Here is a 15625-nt window from a genome sequence, read left to right on the forward strand (position 1 = left end):
GCTTCATTAAATGTGAACCCATTCCGACACTGGATCACATAGAACAGCTTTATAAAGGTTACACTAACACCATCACCAACACATCCTGCCTCGGCTTGTTCCTTCTGCTGCCTCTCCATCATGGACTGCTGGGAGATTTCACTGAATTCTCTTCTCTCTCAGCACTTACTCTTGGTCTGCAAACACCCCTTATTTTTATTCCATGCGACGTAGCATCATTCTTCCTTGGACTCCTTCATGACACACTGCTTTGTTAAGTTCCATTTTTCTTGATCAGTACCACATTCATTCCTTAGTTATCTATTCAGGTATTCATTAGAGCTGAACCAAAGGCAAAATGTCAAGGGGATTTAATCATGACAAAATGTTTGGTCTTGACCTATCTCTTCACATCTTTAAATTAATAATTCTAGCCTATGCCTATTTGGATCTATCTTATAAGACAAACATTAAAGCTGTCATAGATTGTGAACTTCTAGCGGGAAGGGAATAAGTCTATTTAATTTCTTTGTGCAGCTCCTCCCAGGTAATGACTATAATGGACCATGAGAATAATATTGAACCCGCTATATATTACCAACATAGAAACTTTGAAAGAGATGCCAAGAGCCAGCAGCAATACAAAAAGATTTGTATAGATTTTTTTTCCCATTAAAATGGATTTGATGGACAAATGATTTGCTATATTATTTCAGGTCAACTCTGGGGATGAATGCTCAGTTGCTGAGAAAAGTTATTGAATTTCAACAAACAAAAACAATCCTTCTTTCCAGGGAGCTTTCAAGATCAAGGCGAGGGTTACAGGCAGAAGGGGAGAAATAAAAATCTAAATTTAACTTAGCTAAACTAGTCACCTCTCTTGATTTTAACACAAAGTGGGAGGTTAAGTGGAGGTTAAGAGAATCTAACAGAAAGCATGAATGATGACGTCTTCTTGTCTAAGCTGGAAATGGGTGAGAAAGGAGAAACATTTATAAACCATGAAGCAGTTTTGCAGTTTCCAACAAATCAGCCACAACTAGGAAAGCAAAAATGGAATATCTTCTAGACCACTGAAAATGAGTCAAATATTTCTAGCTTGCTCTGGGAAAAGCCTATTAAAATATCAGAAGGCCGAGGGTGAGCTGGCGGAGAGAAGAAGCTGGAAAGGAAAGACAAGGACCAGAGGTTCTCTGGGTGTATGTCCTGGCAGCACCAATTGTGCTCTCTGAAGCTGGTGCCTGATGCACCTGAGAATGTAATCAGTTATTTTCATTAATTTATACCTGCGTCATGAAACCTGGATACAAGCTTTCAAAACAGCTTTGTGCGGTAGCTTATGGGATGTCTCTCAGGAGATCCAGGCATGTACATTTATAAATTTTGTTCAAAATTTGTCACTTTGTGTCCAACAGCATGTTTTGCTAACATTTCAATTTCAAATCTATAAAGTAAGATTTATTTGTTTGAATGGCTACACCTAGAGGAACCCGCAGGGTGATAGCTTCCTTACGCTGTGAGGATTAGATGTTGGAACCGCCTTACTGAATGAGGCAAATATTAGCCATAAAGTCCCTGAGAGCAGGTAACTGCAAAATGGGGGCATATATTACTTGCAGAAAGTGTGTTTAATAGGAAACTATCCTCTATGAACCTCCTAACTCATGAGGAGGGGATCTCAAGGATTAGAGGTAGGCAGAAATAAGAATTCAGGTTGCAAGATTGGGGACCGAGAGGCTGGAGTTTCTCTTGGTGTGTGTTATGTCAAGAGGTATGGTGCGGCTGAGGAATAGAGACGAAAAAAGGAGAAATCAGGTGGTGGTGAGGGGGGGAAGAGGAAGTGGTAGATTAGAATAGGAAAGAAATATCTGGGCATCTTGGAGGCCAGGCAAGGAAATGCTGCTGATTCCAGTTGGCACTAAGTGGACTGTAGGTGAGAGAGATAAAAAGGAGGAGAAAGTGAACACAGCAGGATCAAAGCCTGAGGGAAGTAGGAAAGGCCAGGGAGATGCATTCAATTTTCACATACCCACTTCATCTCAATGCAAAGACCATCTCACCCCACAGGATAAAGAGGATATCAGACTGGCATGGTAGCAGGTAGCTTACTACCAGTGTGGGACTTATTTGCTACAAAATCATAAATTGCTAATGCCTTTGGGTAGCTTCGCACAGTAGTGAAGATGCCTCGCATTGCTTCTCTAAGTGTCCTTTCAGTCTCCGTGAAGTCGGAAAACATGTTATTCCATCTCAGGAAATTGTGTGTGCTGAGGTGGGGTGAGAGATGAAAAAAGCAATTTAGGGTGACTCTCTTCAACATGAACACGGTTTCGACTGTATCTGCCCTCTCTGGCACCTCAGCGCAGGCAGAAGGATAGAAGTCAGAAGTCACGGTATTCTTTTTTGTTGGGGGAGAGGGGATGGATGAGGTTAAGTTTAGGTATTATAGGTATTTGATGTCCAAGTTATTTGGGTGTACCTAGAGAAAAGAAAGCATCTGTCTGGAAACTAGAAATGTCTGGAAGATTCCAATAGTTTATAAATTACTCTTGAGGAGTTGACAAAGTTTCTCCCACCGCAGCTTCAGTGGACACCTGCATAGCAATCCTCCGATTCCCGCATCTTAGAGGCACGGCTCCAAGGGCCAGATTTAGTATCTACAGGGCATACAATGGAAAGGGCTGTATCTTTTTTCTTTTTTCTTAAGATTTTATTTATTTGACAGACAGAGATCACAGGTAGGCAGAGAGGCAGGCAGAGAGAGGGTGAAGCAGGCTCCCTGCTGAGCAGAGAGTCTGATGCGGGACTCGATCCCAGGACCGGGAGATCATGACCTGAGCTGAAGGCAGAGGCTTAACCCACTGAGCCACCCAGGTGCCCTGGGCCTGTATCTCTGAAGACAATTTCGTTGTGGGGTGCTAGGTGACTCAGTCGGCTAACCGTCTGACTCACGGTTTCAGGTCATGATCGCAGGTTGGAGATCAAACCATGAGTCGGGCTCCACTCTCAGTGGGGAGTCTGCTTCTCTTCCTCTCCCTCTGCCCTTCCCCACGCTTTCGCTCTCTTGCTCTCTCTAAAATAAGTAAATAAATATTTAAAACCAATTTAGTTGTCTGAGGAAGAACATGGGAGCATGGACTGGAGAGGGAATACAGATAATGAAAGCATTTGCTGGATCTTAATCTACTCCGAGATTGATAAAAGCCACTGTCATAGAAGTTCCTTAGGGTCTGACTGCAGGCATGGACTTGAAGAGATGTGATCAGACTCTTCTCTCCTTGCCCATTCTCTACCTGGTTGTGAGAATGATTTAAGAGGTTTATCTCTAGGCAGGTAAGTGAATAATGATTATATTGAGCTCAGTGTACTGGCAAAGTCTTAGTCTTGGAGGCCAGGATTCTGGTGGATAAGTAATTTATTTTAATAACCTCAGTATAGTTTCTCTCTACTTTAAGGTGATATTCTACGCCTCTCATATTTCCTGCCCTTCTTGTCCTACATATGAAATTTGGAGGCCCATTTTTTAAAATTTACTTTTTATTTTTAAATTTTTTTTCATTTTATTTCTTTTCATTTTTATGAAATTTATTGTTTATGCACCACACCCAGTGCTCCATGCAACATGTGCCCTCCTTAATACCCACCACCAGGTTCACCCAACCCCCCACCCCCCTCACCTCCAAACCCCTCAGTTTATTTTTCAGAGTCCACAGCCCCTCATGGTTTGTCTCCCCCTCTGATTTCCCCCATCTCACTTCTCCTCTCCATCTCCCCATGTCCTCCATGTTCTTCCTTATGCTCTAGAAGTAAGTGAAACCATATGGTAACGGTGAGTAAAGAATAATACCCCAGGCAACAAAAGGGAACACAGCTATATGACTTCAGTGTCTTTGTATGTAAAGAATGGGTACTTGTGGGGCACATGGCTCAGTGGGTTAAGCCTCTGCCTTCCGCTCAGGTCATGATCTCAGGGTCCTGGGGTCGAGCCCCGCATCAGGCTCTCTGCTTAGCGAAGAGCCTGCTTCCCTCCCTCTCTCTGCCTGCCTCTCTGCCTACTTGTGATCTCTGTGTGTCAGATAAGTAAATAAAGTCTTTAAAAAAAAAAAAAAGAATGAGAACTTGCTACTCTAGAAACTTTGACTTTCTCTTGAACTCGAAAGCCTAATTATATGAAACTTCAATTAAAAAAGTATTTGAGAGACGTAAGATGAAACTAACTAGATAGCGATTCACTGGAGACTCAGATGCTGGAAACAGAACAGAGTATTTTTCTCTAAGTATATCAGTTAAGAGAAATGATGGTTAAGGGACAGCAACATAATTAGATGTTTTAATGAATTAGCTCATGCAATTGTACAACCTCTCAGTTCAAATGCACATTCAGTTCTTCAATAAAAACAAAATAAATATTTTAACTCTTAGCTGCCTTTTAAGAAGGGTGAATCTTACTGCTAAAGAACTTATAAGATTATCTGCTGTCCTTTTTCGTAGCTGACCATATGAGGGGCATTTTGTTCAACTGAGTGCCTTGACTAGAGATGGACCTGGAGTTGAGTTTGGAGACAGGAGCTGAGGCCAGAGAACTGTGCTGTTCTGCACTATGGAAGGAGAACTTGAGTTCCAGGGACAATATTGAGGGGAAATTGAGGAGGAATGATGGAGACAGAGGGTGGAGAGAGGAGCTGGGACAATTGCCAGAAGCAAGGACTCCACATGTTGTACAGCAGCAGGTGCAAAATCCCCGAGAGTCCTCACAAAGACTAATTCTCAGAGGGTTTTTTTTTTTTTTTTGAGAGTACTGATTACTTAAAAAAAGACAGATTTGTTATTATAGAAGATTTAAGAAATAAGGTGACTCTAGTTAATTTAGGTAATACTGAAATAATTATAAAATGAATAACTTAGCAAAAAAAAATATCAAACAGTCAAATTATTATAAAATACAACTGTTTCTTTCTTCTTTTGAGAGAATGTGCGCACCGGGGAGGGGAGTCGTGGGGAGGTGGAAAAAAGAGCAGGAGAGAGAATCTTAAATAAGCAGGCTCAACGACCAGCATGGAGCCCCACATGAGGCTTGATCTCACAACCCTGAGATCATGACCTGAGCTGAAATCAAGAGTCAGATGCTTAACTCAATGAGCGAGCCAGGTGCCCCCCAGAAAATAGCAATTTCTAACATGAGTAACAGGAGATCTCACTTGATACTATTTTTTTTTTCTTCTTAACTTGGCTTTTGGCATTACTGTGATAGACAATAAAAGCCAAATTTAAAATATCGATGATTTATTGATTCCTGTTTATCTCCAAAGAAGGAAAAAGCTTTTGGTAGTTCTGATCAGAGTAATGGGTGAAAATATATAAAATTGAAGAGGATAAGAAAGTACCTGATCCTTATGTGCAGGACAAGAAATAGAGTTGCTGGAGTTGTGGGGATAAGGAGGGGAGAATATACTCAGGAGGACGGAGAGGTAGGCTAACTTAGGAATTGAGTAAATATTTATTGGTACTTTCTTTTTTTTTTAAAAGATTTTATTTATCTATTTAACAGATAGAGATCACAAGTAGGCAGAGAGTCAGGCAGAGAGAGAGAGGGGAGAAGCAGGCTCCCTGCCGAGCAGAGAGCCCCATGCGGGGCTCCATCCCAGGACCCTAGGATCATGACCTGAGCCGAAGGCAGAGGCTTAACCCATTGAGCCACCCAGGCACCCCAAAAAATTTTTAATTTTTTTATTAACATATAATTTATTACTAGCCCCAGGGATACAGGTCTGTGAATCGCCAGGTTAACACACTTCACAGCACTCACCATAGTACATACCCTCCCCAATGTGCAAACTCTGTTTTTGTTTGGATATACCAGTTTTGTGATTTTGGACTGGTCAATATTTCTTTATTGTTTAATCTCTAACATGGGGATGTAGCTAACTTGTCTCAAGGCAAGTGAGTTAGATCAGACAATCTTTTTTTTTAAATAATTTTTTAAGTTTTTTTATAAACATGTAATATATTATTAGCTCCAGGGGTACAGGTCTGTGAATGGCCAGGTTTACACACTTCACAGCACTTACCATAGCACATACCCTCCCCAATAGATCAATTTATAAAGGACTGTTTTAATTTAAATATATCATAGTATTAGAAAATATTAGAACCGAATCCTGTTTTACTAACACAGGCTTTTCAAGGAGATAGGCTTGGAATGAAATCTCTTTTGCAACAATTACTAGGGAATGATCCCAGGTGTGCTACTCAGTATTTCTCATTTTCTGTTTCCTCCTTTGCAAAATGAGAATATCTCTTCAGGCTTTTATGGGCATAAAATCAGATAATGTTTATAAAGCACTTAGTACATAGTTCATGGTCCATGGAAAACTCTCATTAAATGGTAAATATAACAACTACAATTATAACCACAATCATAGTGCTTGAAATCAAAATGGTATAAATGTTTATAATTTTTCAGACAAAAAAAATTAAAAAAAAAAACAACAACAACACCTAAATAGAACACCCAATTCCAAGCACATTTCAGTTTAACAAGTTTGTCCTCATGTGTGAAATTATGTTCGGAAAACTATTCGTTCACAAATGCAATACTTTGTTTCTCTTTATGTAGATGATGATGATGTATTTGCACAGACTTGTTAATTTTCTAATTAAAATTTAAAAATATGATTCCAAACTCAAAGAAAAAACAATACGAAAAGTATTAGTAACCTTCAAAAATATTGAGTGGAATAATAGATAATTCTGTAGTCTGCATATTGGAGAGTTTATTCTCTCATCTTTTGGAGGTGGGTAAATAGATCAGTATTCTCTTTTTTCATATCCTGATGGTCTGTTCTGGGAAAACCTCTTCCTTTCTCCTTCTTAATGGTTAGAGAAAAATTGCTAGAAGATATACCTGTTGTAAGACCTAAGAAGAAGCCCAGATTGTCTTGTGAATATCCACTTGGAATCTAAAAGTGAGGACTTTCCCAGCTGGATCAGTTCTTGGCAAACACTGCAGTGGATCAAGTTTATGTTTGGGCTTCTTCTGGTTCCTAGTTCCTCACTGGTTCCCTGTCTCTCTGAAGTATTAAGTAAAATGATTGTTTTTGTTGAATGATACTATTTAGGTAATAAGTAAAGCATTTGCTGGTAAGGATTTCAGATACAATTCTTCCTGGGGATTGTTTTTTAACTCTTAATTTTGAAATATTATAGACTCCCAAGAAGTTGCAAAAATAGCACAGAGAGGTCCTATGTACTCTTTACCCAACTTCCCCTAATGGTAAAATATTACATAACCACAGTACATTATCAAAACTAATAAATCAACACCGGCACAATATAGCTAACTAGACTACAGACAGAGGAATTTTTTGAGAATTAGAAATTCTCAAGGGTGAAAGAAAACCTTTTCTAAATCTTAATGTTGCCCCAACCTGTGTACACATAGGTTTTTGCCCTTGTCTCACTGGTAATCCTAGATTAACTTTCTGTCTTCTCCATTCTCCCCTTCAGAGCAGGGATCATACTGTAGTCACCCTTAAGTCTCATGCTTATTAAGGTAACTGGCATTCAATAGGCATTTTTGGTTGAAAAGATAACTAATAATTGCTATTGTCTTTACACACACGATCTCTGAGTGTTCATGGTCTAGTGGAAAGAGTATAGGCTTTAAAAGCATTCAAATCTCAAGTCTTGTTATTATTTATGAGCCTGAATCTTGTGACAAGGTACTGAATGTCCTTGGGTCTTGCCTTCGTTGTGTGTTTCATTCTACATAATAGAGTTGTTCTAAGGATTCAAGGAGGTAATTTATGTAATAAAGAAGCAAACATAAGGGCTCTGGGGTATGGGTAGGGTGAAAAATTTTATTACAATTTTACAAACTAAGGCTCGCGAGGGTAAGTCATTGCTGCAAATCTTAGGACCAATACATGGGGGTGCTCCGAAGCACCTTGAGCCAGCAGTCTTCTAGGAAATCCCATAGCCTTTCTCAGGCAATAGGAGAGTGGATTAAAAAACAAACAAACAAACAAACAAACACAAACAAACAATAACCAACACAGGTATTTACAGAGATTTAAGATTTGTCCCTACATAGTTGTTGACTTCTTTTGCTTTGGGCATTGAAAATCCTCTCTTGGTGGAGTTGAATGGTGAGATAAAGTAGGAAGTGAATTATGGGTGTGGGTTGTTAATTGGAGGTTCCTGCCAAATGCCCTTCTTCCCTCCCCACTCCTTTGACACCCTATAGCCAGGAATCCTGCTTGCCAAACTCTGCATCAGATGTTTGTACCTTTATCTTTTGCAGATGGTGTGGAAGGATGAGAAATTGGACCCTTTACTCACACACAATGTCAAAAAAATTTTTTTTTTAAATCACAAGATAACTTAAATTTTAAAAAGTTGGAAGGTTTTGACATCATCATCATTATCATTTACTTTTTGTTTTCTATTCATGAAAGTAGTTTTTTTTTTTAACAAAAGGGAATATGTAAACAGGGAACTTTTTTTTACTCAGTTGAATTGGCTAGTAACACATTAGCTAAAGTTGCTTTTCAACCTGCCATGAGCACCTATTACATATCCTTGAATTCCTCATATTAGAATTCCATTTTCCATATTAGAATGCTTAACTTGGAAGTATTCCTTTGGCTTATTTAACCTTTTCATTTCATTGAAATGGAATAGGGAACAATAAAATGTTATTGATTTATGAGTGTTTTGGCTACAAATATTAAAAACTCTAGTAGCTTAAATGCTTGGATTATAATGAGAAACACTCAATTTTTAGTGATGGTTTACAATTGGGCTTTTGGCTCTACTTAGGAAAATGGGTAATGAGTCTTAAATGTAGGAACTGAAACCATGAAATGTCTAGGAGAAAACATAGAAACAAAGCTCTTGGGTATGGATTTTGGTAGTGATTTTTTGGGTATGGCACCTGAAGCACAAACAACGCAATGAAAGAGAAACAAGTAGAACTACACCAAACTAACAAGCTTCTGCACAGCAAAGAGAACCATCAACAAAATGAGAAGAAAACATCCAGAATGGGAAAAAGATTTGCAAATTGTATATCTGACCCGGTCTTAATATTCAAAACATAACAAGAACTCACATAGCTCAATAGCAAAAATCCAAATAACCCAATTAAAAAATGGGCAAAGGACCTGAATAGATATTTCTCCAAAGAAGACATATGTAGGGCCAATAGGTACATGAAAAGATGGTCAACATCACTAGTCCTATGCTAGGAAAATGTGAATCAAAACCACAATGAGATACCACCTCATACATTTTGGAATGGCTGTCATTAAAAGGACAAGAGATAAGAAAGCTGGCATGGATGTGGAGAAAAGGGAATCCCTGAACGCTGTTGGTGGAATTGCAAACTCGCATAGCCACTATGGAAGTATCCTCAAAAAATTAAGAATAGAACTATTACATGATCCAGCAACTGCACTTCTGGAAATATATATAAAGGTAATGAAAACCTTAACTCGTTAATATGATGCACTTGTTAATATGCACCCTGGTATTCATAGCAGCATTATTTACAATAGCCAAGACATGGAAACAACCTACATGTCCATCCATGGTTGAGGGAATAAGGAAGTGGGGGCATATATATAAGCATATATACATATATAGTGTGTGTGTATACACAAACACTATGGGATATTATTCAGTGATAAAACCCAGAAAATTCTAGTATTTATGACACACGGAGGGACCTTGAAGGCATTATGCTTAGTGAAATAAGGCAGACAGTGAAAGACAAATACTGTATGATCTCACTTATATGTGGAACCTTAAAAAAAAAAAAGGAAAGTCTCAAAATAAATTCATGGAGAAAAGAGATAACACTTGTGGTTACCGGAAATAATGGGGGAGGAGTGGAGGCTGGCAGAAGTGAAGGAAGGTGGTCAAAAGATACCAGCTTCCAGCTACAAGAGAAGTAAGTGGTAAGGATGTCATGTCCAACATGATGATGACAGCCACCACTTCAGTGTGATTGATGTACAGGACAGGTGTCAAGAGAGTAAATCCTGAGTTCTGATCACAAGGAAACAATTTTTTCCCCTTTATTCTTTTCTCTTTTGCTTTATATTGTATCTATATAAGCAGACAGATGTTAGCTGAGCCTGTTGTATAATCATTTCACAATATATATAAATCAAACCATCATTCTTTTTGACTTAAACTTCTCCAGTGATGTATGTCAATCATTTCTAAATAAAACTGGAATGAAAAATGAAATCATAGTGACCAAGATTAGAGGCAGAGAAAGCTAGGAGCTAGAATGTTTCTTTAGGATTCTGAACTGTTGCCTTGGTTTTGAAGCTGTCTGTCCCATTTGACCATTAAAGTAAAAAGCATACTGGAGGTCAAGGGAGGAGAGGAAAAAAGAAAAATCACTTTGATGCAGGACATGGGCATCAGAACTGGGAGAGTTCGGAGGGAAATTACTTGGAGGCACTGTCAATAGACTATCTTAGTGAAAACCGACTTCTGCAAACTTTTAAGAGCTCGAGGGATGTAAGTATGCATGTGAATTCTAATTTGTTAAAGCTTAATTCCTTTCAGCATCAGAAGGTATTACAGATCCACAGAAAGTTTTCCTTCTTGATATGCTTTGGATTTCTCATCAGTTATTATCTAGGAAATATAAACATTTTATTTCTACTTATATAATACCATTTAAGTAAGGTTCAATGCAAAATGACTCTCTTGATTTACATTTTTTTTTTTTTTTCCTGGAAAGTAAACTATAGCACACAAAGAGAGAGCAAGAATTGTCATTATAACAAAAAATGCCCATTTGGGCTCTTGGTCTGTGCTTTTCATTGCTTTGTGCTTTTCTTTCAAGGAAAAGTGAGAGATCTTTTTTAAATAAAAAAGGAGTTTTATGAATGCATTTCTCAGTGAGAAGGCACACCTATGATATCAAATCACAAAGACTGGGACCACGAAGCATTAAAACTACACATACACCAGAATAAATGTAGACTTTACCAGATATTTCACATGGGCATCTTACTTGAACACAATCTCTTTAAAGACTACTTCTCTTGAAATAGTATCAAATTATTTATAAAATAATTGTTGCTTAAACAAATTGGTTGTTATGAAGCATAGGTTTGTATGTCATGTTAATCTTGCTTAATTACTGCCTCTGCCAATATATTCCAGTTTCCAATATAAATACCAGAAATGACTTAAGAATAATTCTGAAGTAAGATTACAATTTTATCAGAAAAAAACAGTTTTATATTAAAAGCATAAATGTAAGTAATAAACATTTGTAATTGTGATTAGTTCATACAATATTATTAAGGTATATAAAATTAAGTAGAGAGCATACTTACAGTATTTACCCAAAATTAAGATGTAGAAGAAGACAGGACCAGATGTCATTTCCTTCTTTGTGAGCAACTGATTAATAAAAGTGAGTACAATTTGGTCTTGGTTTCTGAGTCGCACACAGCTCACGGTGGTTGTGTGCTATTTCTGTCTGCAATCTTAGCAGCTACAAAGCAGTCCTCCCCCCTTCCTCTCTCATTTCCTCTCCCTCTCTTTCCATTCCCTATTCTTTTCTTTCTTCCTTTCTGTTTCTCAGAATCTCTCCTCCCACCCTCCTTCTCTAAAAGTCTTAGTATCCTTCTTTACACCCCCCCACCCCCCCCCCCCGCCCTGCCACAGCAGACACACACACACCCCAGCGTGAACACAGACAAAGCTGAGCAGTGAGCAAAAGTTTCAGACAGAGAACATACAAGCTCTTCTTGTTGACTCTAAACATCTTTTTTTCTATGTCCGGCAACAGTCTACAGATGACAGTGTGTGTGAACCGACAAATGTCTGAGCTGATCAAAATCACACAACTAGAAAGAAACCAAGAGATATGTTACAAACGAAAAAAAAAATTTTTTTTCCCTCAGTGACTTGGGACTGGGAAAAAAACAGAAGTACACGGGGCAAAATGCCATTGTGGAATTAACTATAAGGCAAGAATTAAAATGTAGCTATAGCAATCTTTTGTGTGATCTGAGTTTAGGCACTGGAATGATAGGATGTTGTGTAAAGAATAAATACAAAGGAATAAAAAACAAATCTTAAATTTTCTTGAGCTCGTGAGTTTTACTACAAGTGGAGACCACGATAGGTCATTGGTTGTGGAGTAAAGCCTTCCTGGGTTTGAATCATAGTCTGATTCAAATTGTTAGTTGTGTAGGTGCCTGTCTTGGCTGAGCTTTGGTTTTCTGGGGGAAAATATCTATTCAGCAAGGTGGCAGTGATGTCCAGCCCTGTGCAAATTGAATGTCTGGTTCTAGTACACAATAGGTGATTACTGAATGGCAGCCATTCATATGATGATGACTTTAATCAGCAGAGAAAAAAAAAGCTTGCAAATGTAAAGAACATTTCCATGCAATGCTTTCTCTTTTAACCAGGCTATGTCATTCTTATTTTGCAGTGTGTAATAATTTATTTTTAAAACAACTGTACAGCACCTTGCTGGGAGAAATTGTCTTGTGAGGTTAATGCCTCCTAATCACTCTACCTGTAGAATCTATTTAAATTACATATCTCTATATCATCGACTTCAACATAAGAAGCCTGTTTTTAGGGGTGCCTGGGTGGCTCAGTGGATTAAGCCTCGCCTTCGGCTCAGATCATGATCTCAGGGTCCTGGGATCTAGCCCTGCATTGGGCTTTCTGTTCAGAAGGGAGCTTGCTTCCCCCCTCTCTCTGCCTACTTCTCTGTCTACTTGTGATCTCTGTCTGTCAAATAAATAAATAAAAAATCTTAAAAAAAAAAAAAAAAAAAAAAAAAGAAGCCTGTTTCTAAATCGTGGCTCAAGGTTTATATTAACCCTACTTTTCTTTTTTCCTGTAGAGGTAATTAATACCACGAAAGGAAAAAAAAAAAGGTACTGAACTTTACAAGTCATTTGTATGTCAATAGATTTATTTAATAAAGACATTGTTATTTTAGTAGAAATGTTTATGGTTAACTGAATTTGAACACTCATTTAATTCTCTTTAAGTGTTTATTAGGTGCTTATTCTTTGTAATAATACTTGAAATGTTTTAAGTGGTTAATGATTTTTTATTTATTTTATATGACAGGCAGAGATCACAAGTAGGCAGAGAGGCAGGCAGGGAGAGAGGAGGAAGCAGGCTCCCTGGTGAGCAGAGAGCCCGATGTGGTCTCCAGGACCCTGGGATCATGACCTGAGCAGCTGGCAGAGGCTTTAGCCCACTGAGCCACCCAGGCGCCCCTTTTATTTATTTTAGAAATAGTGTTTCCTAAAAGGATTCTGAGAGACATATCAAGGGCAATAGCTGAAGGGGAACCCATAGGCAGCTTCTGAACTGTAAAGCTGAGGAACTTGCTTTGAGAATTGTCCAGCATAAAGTTTAGCTCTTGACACTGACTCTTGACACTGAGTTTTCAAAGTAATCCTGAGGTTATTTTGTTAGCTTTGAGCATTTTGCCTGAGCTGATTATTGCAGACATATACAATCAGTAGGCCAATTGCCAAGAAGTAGTCTTCAACAAAATATACATCTATTGTATCTTTAATCTCAAATTATCCATGCAAAACTTCAAAATAAATTCTCATTCCACTGAGACTATGTTACCTTTTGCTAAAATAGTTATTTCCCTGAAGGAACAATTTCAGACTTCTTTTTCTTCTTCTTCTTCTTTTTTTTTTTTTTTTAAGAATATCACTGCTTTCTTATTTTAAGCCAAGACAGTGAATCTGGAATAAGAATCTCGTATAGGTATATTGGTGGAAAACCCAGGAGTGATCATAGAGTGCCTCTACCACACACTGCAGCAGGCAATATTGGTATTTTGGGCCAGAAAATTCTTCATTGTGAGATGCTGTCTTTTGCATTGGTAGAATATTTAGCAGCATCCCTGGCCTCTACCCACTAGATGTCAATAGCACTCCCTAGTTAGGACAATTAAAAATGTCACTAAACATAGTTAAATGTCCCCTGGGGGGCAAACTTGCTCCTGGTGGACAACAATTGCATCATAGCAAAAGACTTGGCCTGGACAATATTTGAGTATTGATTTTTTACTAAATAATTAAAATAGAATTCTTCTCATTTAAAATTTAATGAAAATGTGTTTCCTCATTTTGTTGTTCTGCAGGTTGAGGACATACCTTGCAGTGTTTTAAATGCACACAGACGGTATATGTTTCTAGCCTTCTCTTCCTGTTTATATTGTTCAATTATAAACATATACTAGGGGCCTGGTAGACTCTGTGACGTCATTGCCTCTCTTTGGCTGAGTACTTCATGGTTTTCCACATTAGATTTGGTGCTGACTTCGGCTAATAGTTAACACCCTTTCTTACCTTGGAATCTCTTAGAAAAATCTTACTTAGGTTCTTTGAATAATAACAAAACTTTCCATTTGAAAATTACTTCTTAGGACAACCTAATGAGTTGACCTAGACAAGCATCATCAATGTGTGCACTATATAGATTCAAGTTTCTAATCTATGGTGTTTCCATTCACTGAAATACACTAGTACATTCTTCAGCATCATATTTTAAAATTAGATCATGACACTTAAGGGCTTTTTGTCTACACGTCTCAGCCTATTTGCTATCATCATTTCCAATCCTGGAAACAACCTTTGAATGTTTGATTGCAGACTTGGGAAAGTCTAACTGAAAGAGGTTGGTAAAATCTCAGTCAGAGACTCATGGTGTAGAGATATTCAGGCAATAGTAAACAACTCATGAATTAAGAATAAGTACAATCCCAGGGCTAAAATGCATACACTCAAATTGTTCATCCTATGGATCCATTCCTGACTGATCAGGCAACACTCTTGAGATATTCATCATCTCCAAGTCATACCAAGACAATTTTAGCCATCTCGATTTAGCATTAATTGCACAATTTTGAAATGAAATGACTTCTGGAGAATGATATCAGGCAAAATATGCACTGGGACAGAACCATGAATAGCTACAGGTATTTCAAAAGACATTTTATACAGAATTTCACCCTAAGCCATTTCACCCTAGATGGAAGTGATCAGAAGCTATTATGTCAGTTAGCAGATAGTCAACCAAGTCCCATTTGGATTCATGTGTTGCCTTTGAGGGATATAATAGGTATGCAACAGACTTGAACAATCCTCTGTAAAGTTGATAATGTGAGGATGGTGAGGACAGGGTTATCTATATCTATCTTTTTATCTATCCATTGATCATGATCTTATGCAGAATATCAGTTGCTGGCTTTTGTTAGGTGAAAACTATGTACAGAACCTACTCCTATTAACCTTGCCTTACTCAGTTCCCCCAAACTATTGTAATCAACGACATTCAAGTTTCAGGCTCATTCTATCTGGAATGAGCCTATGTGGTTCAATACCAACAGTATTAAAGGGAAAACGTCGTCTGTTGATTGAGCCAGTGGATGGGATCTCGAAACTGAAGTTGCTGTTTTCATTTACAACAGACTGTGGGCTCCCTGCGCCTGCAGTTTCCTGCTTTCTTCCACATGCGCATTGCGCTTGCTAAACTGTGATCGCCTTCAGTTGCTTTAGGATCCCAGCTTGAACATAGCTCCTCTGCTGCCAAGAAGCCTTGCCTCTAACCCTGGCTCAGT

At 38.2% G+C, this 15625-nt stretch overlaps 1 protein-coding gene across 4 annotated transcripts in view; it reads right to left on the reverse strand.

The window, feature by feature from the left end:
* Positions 1 to 11739, reverse strand: part of RXFP1 (relaxin family peptide receptor 1) — a 100142-nt gene extending 88403 nt beyond the window's left edge. For 3 of the 4 annotated variants that reach the window (XM_032332677.1, XM_032332676.1, XM_032332673.1), the window contains exon 1: positions 11343 to 11579. In XM_032332677.1, coding sequence (XP_032188568.1) covers positions 11343 to 11391 — 49 coding nt within the window. In that variant the 5' untranslated portion in view covers positions 11392 to 11579. Of the gene's footprint in view, positions 1 to 11342; positions 11580 to 11691 lie in introns of those variants that run through there. The other variant, XM_032332674.1, reaches the window with a different exon arrangement.
* Positions 11740 to 15625: the final 3886 nt, after the last annotated feature.

This window comes from Mustela erminea, chromosome 2 (assembly GCF_009829155.1).
Source record: "Mustela erminea isolate mMusErm1 chromosome 2, mMusErm1.Pri, whole genome shotgun sequence".
Lineage (NCBI taxonomy): Eukaryota > Metazoa > Chordata > Mammalia > Carnivora > Mustelidae > Mustela > Mustela erminea.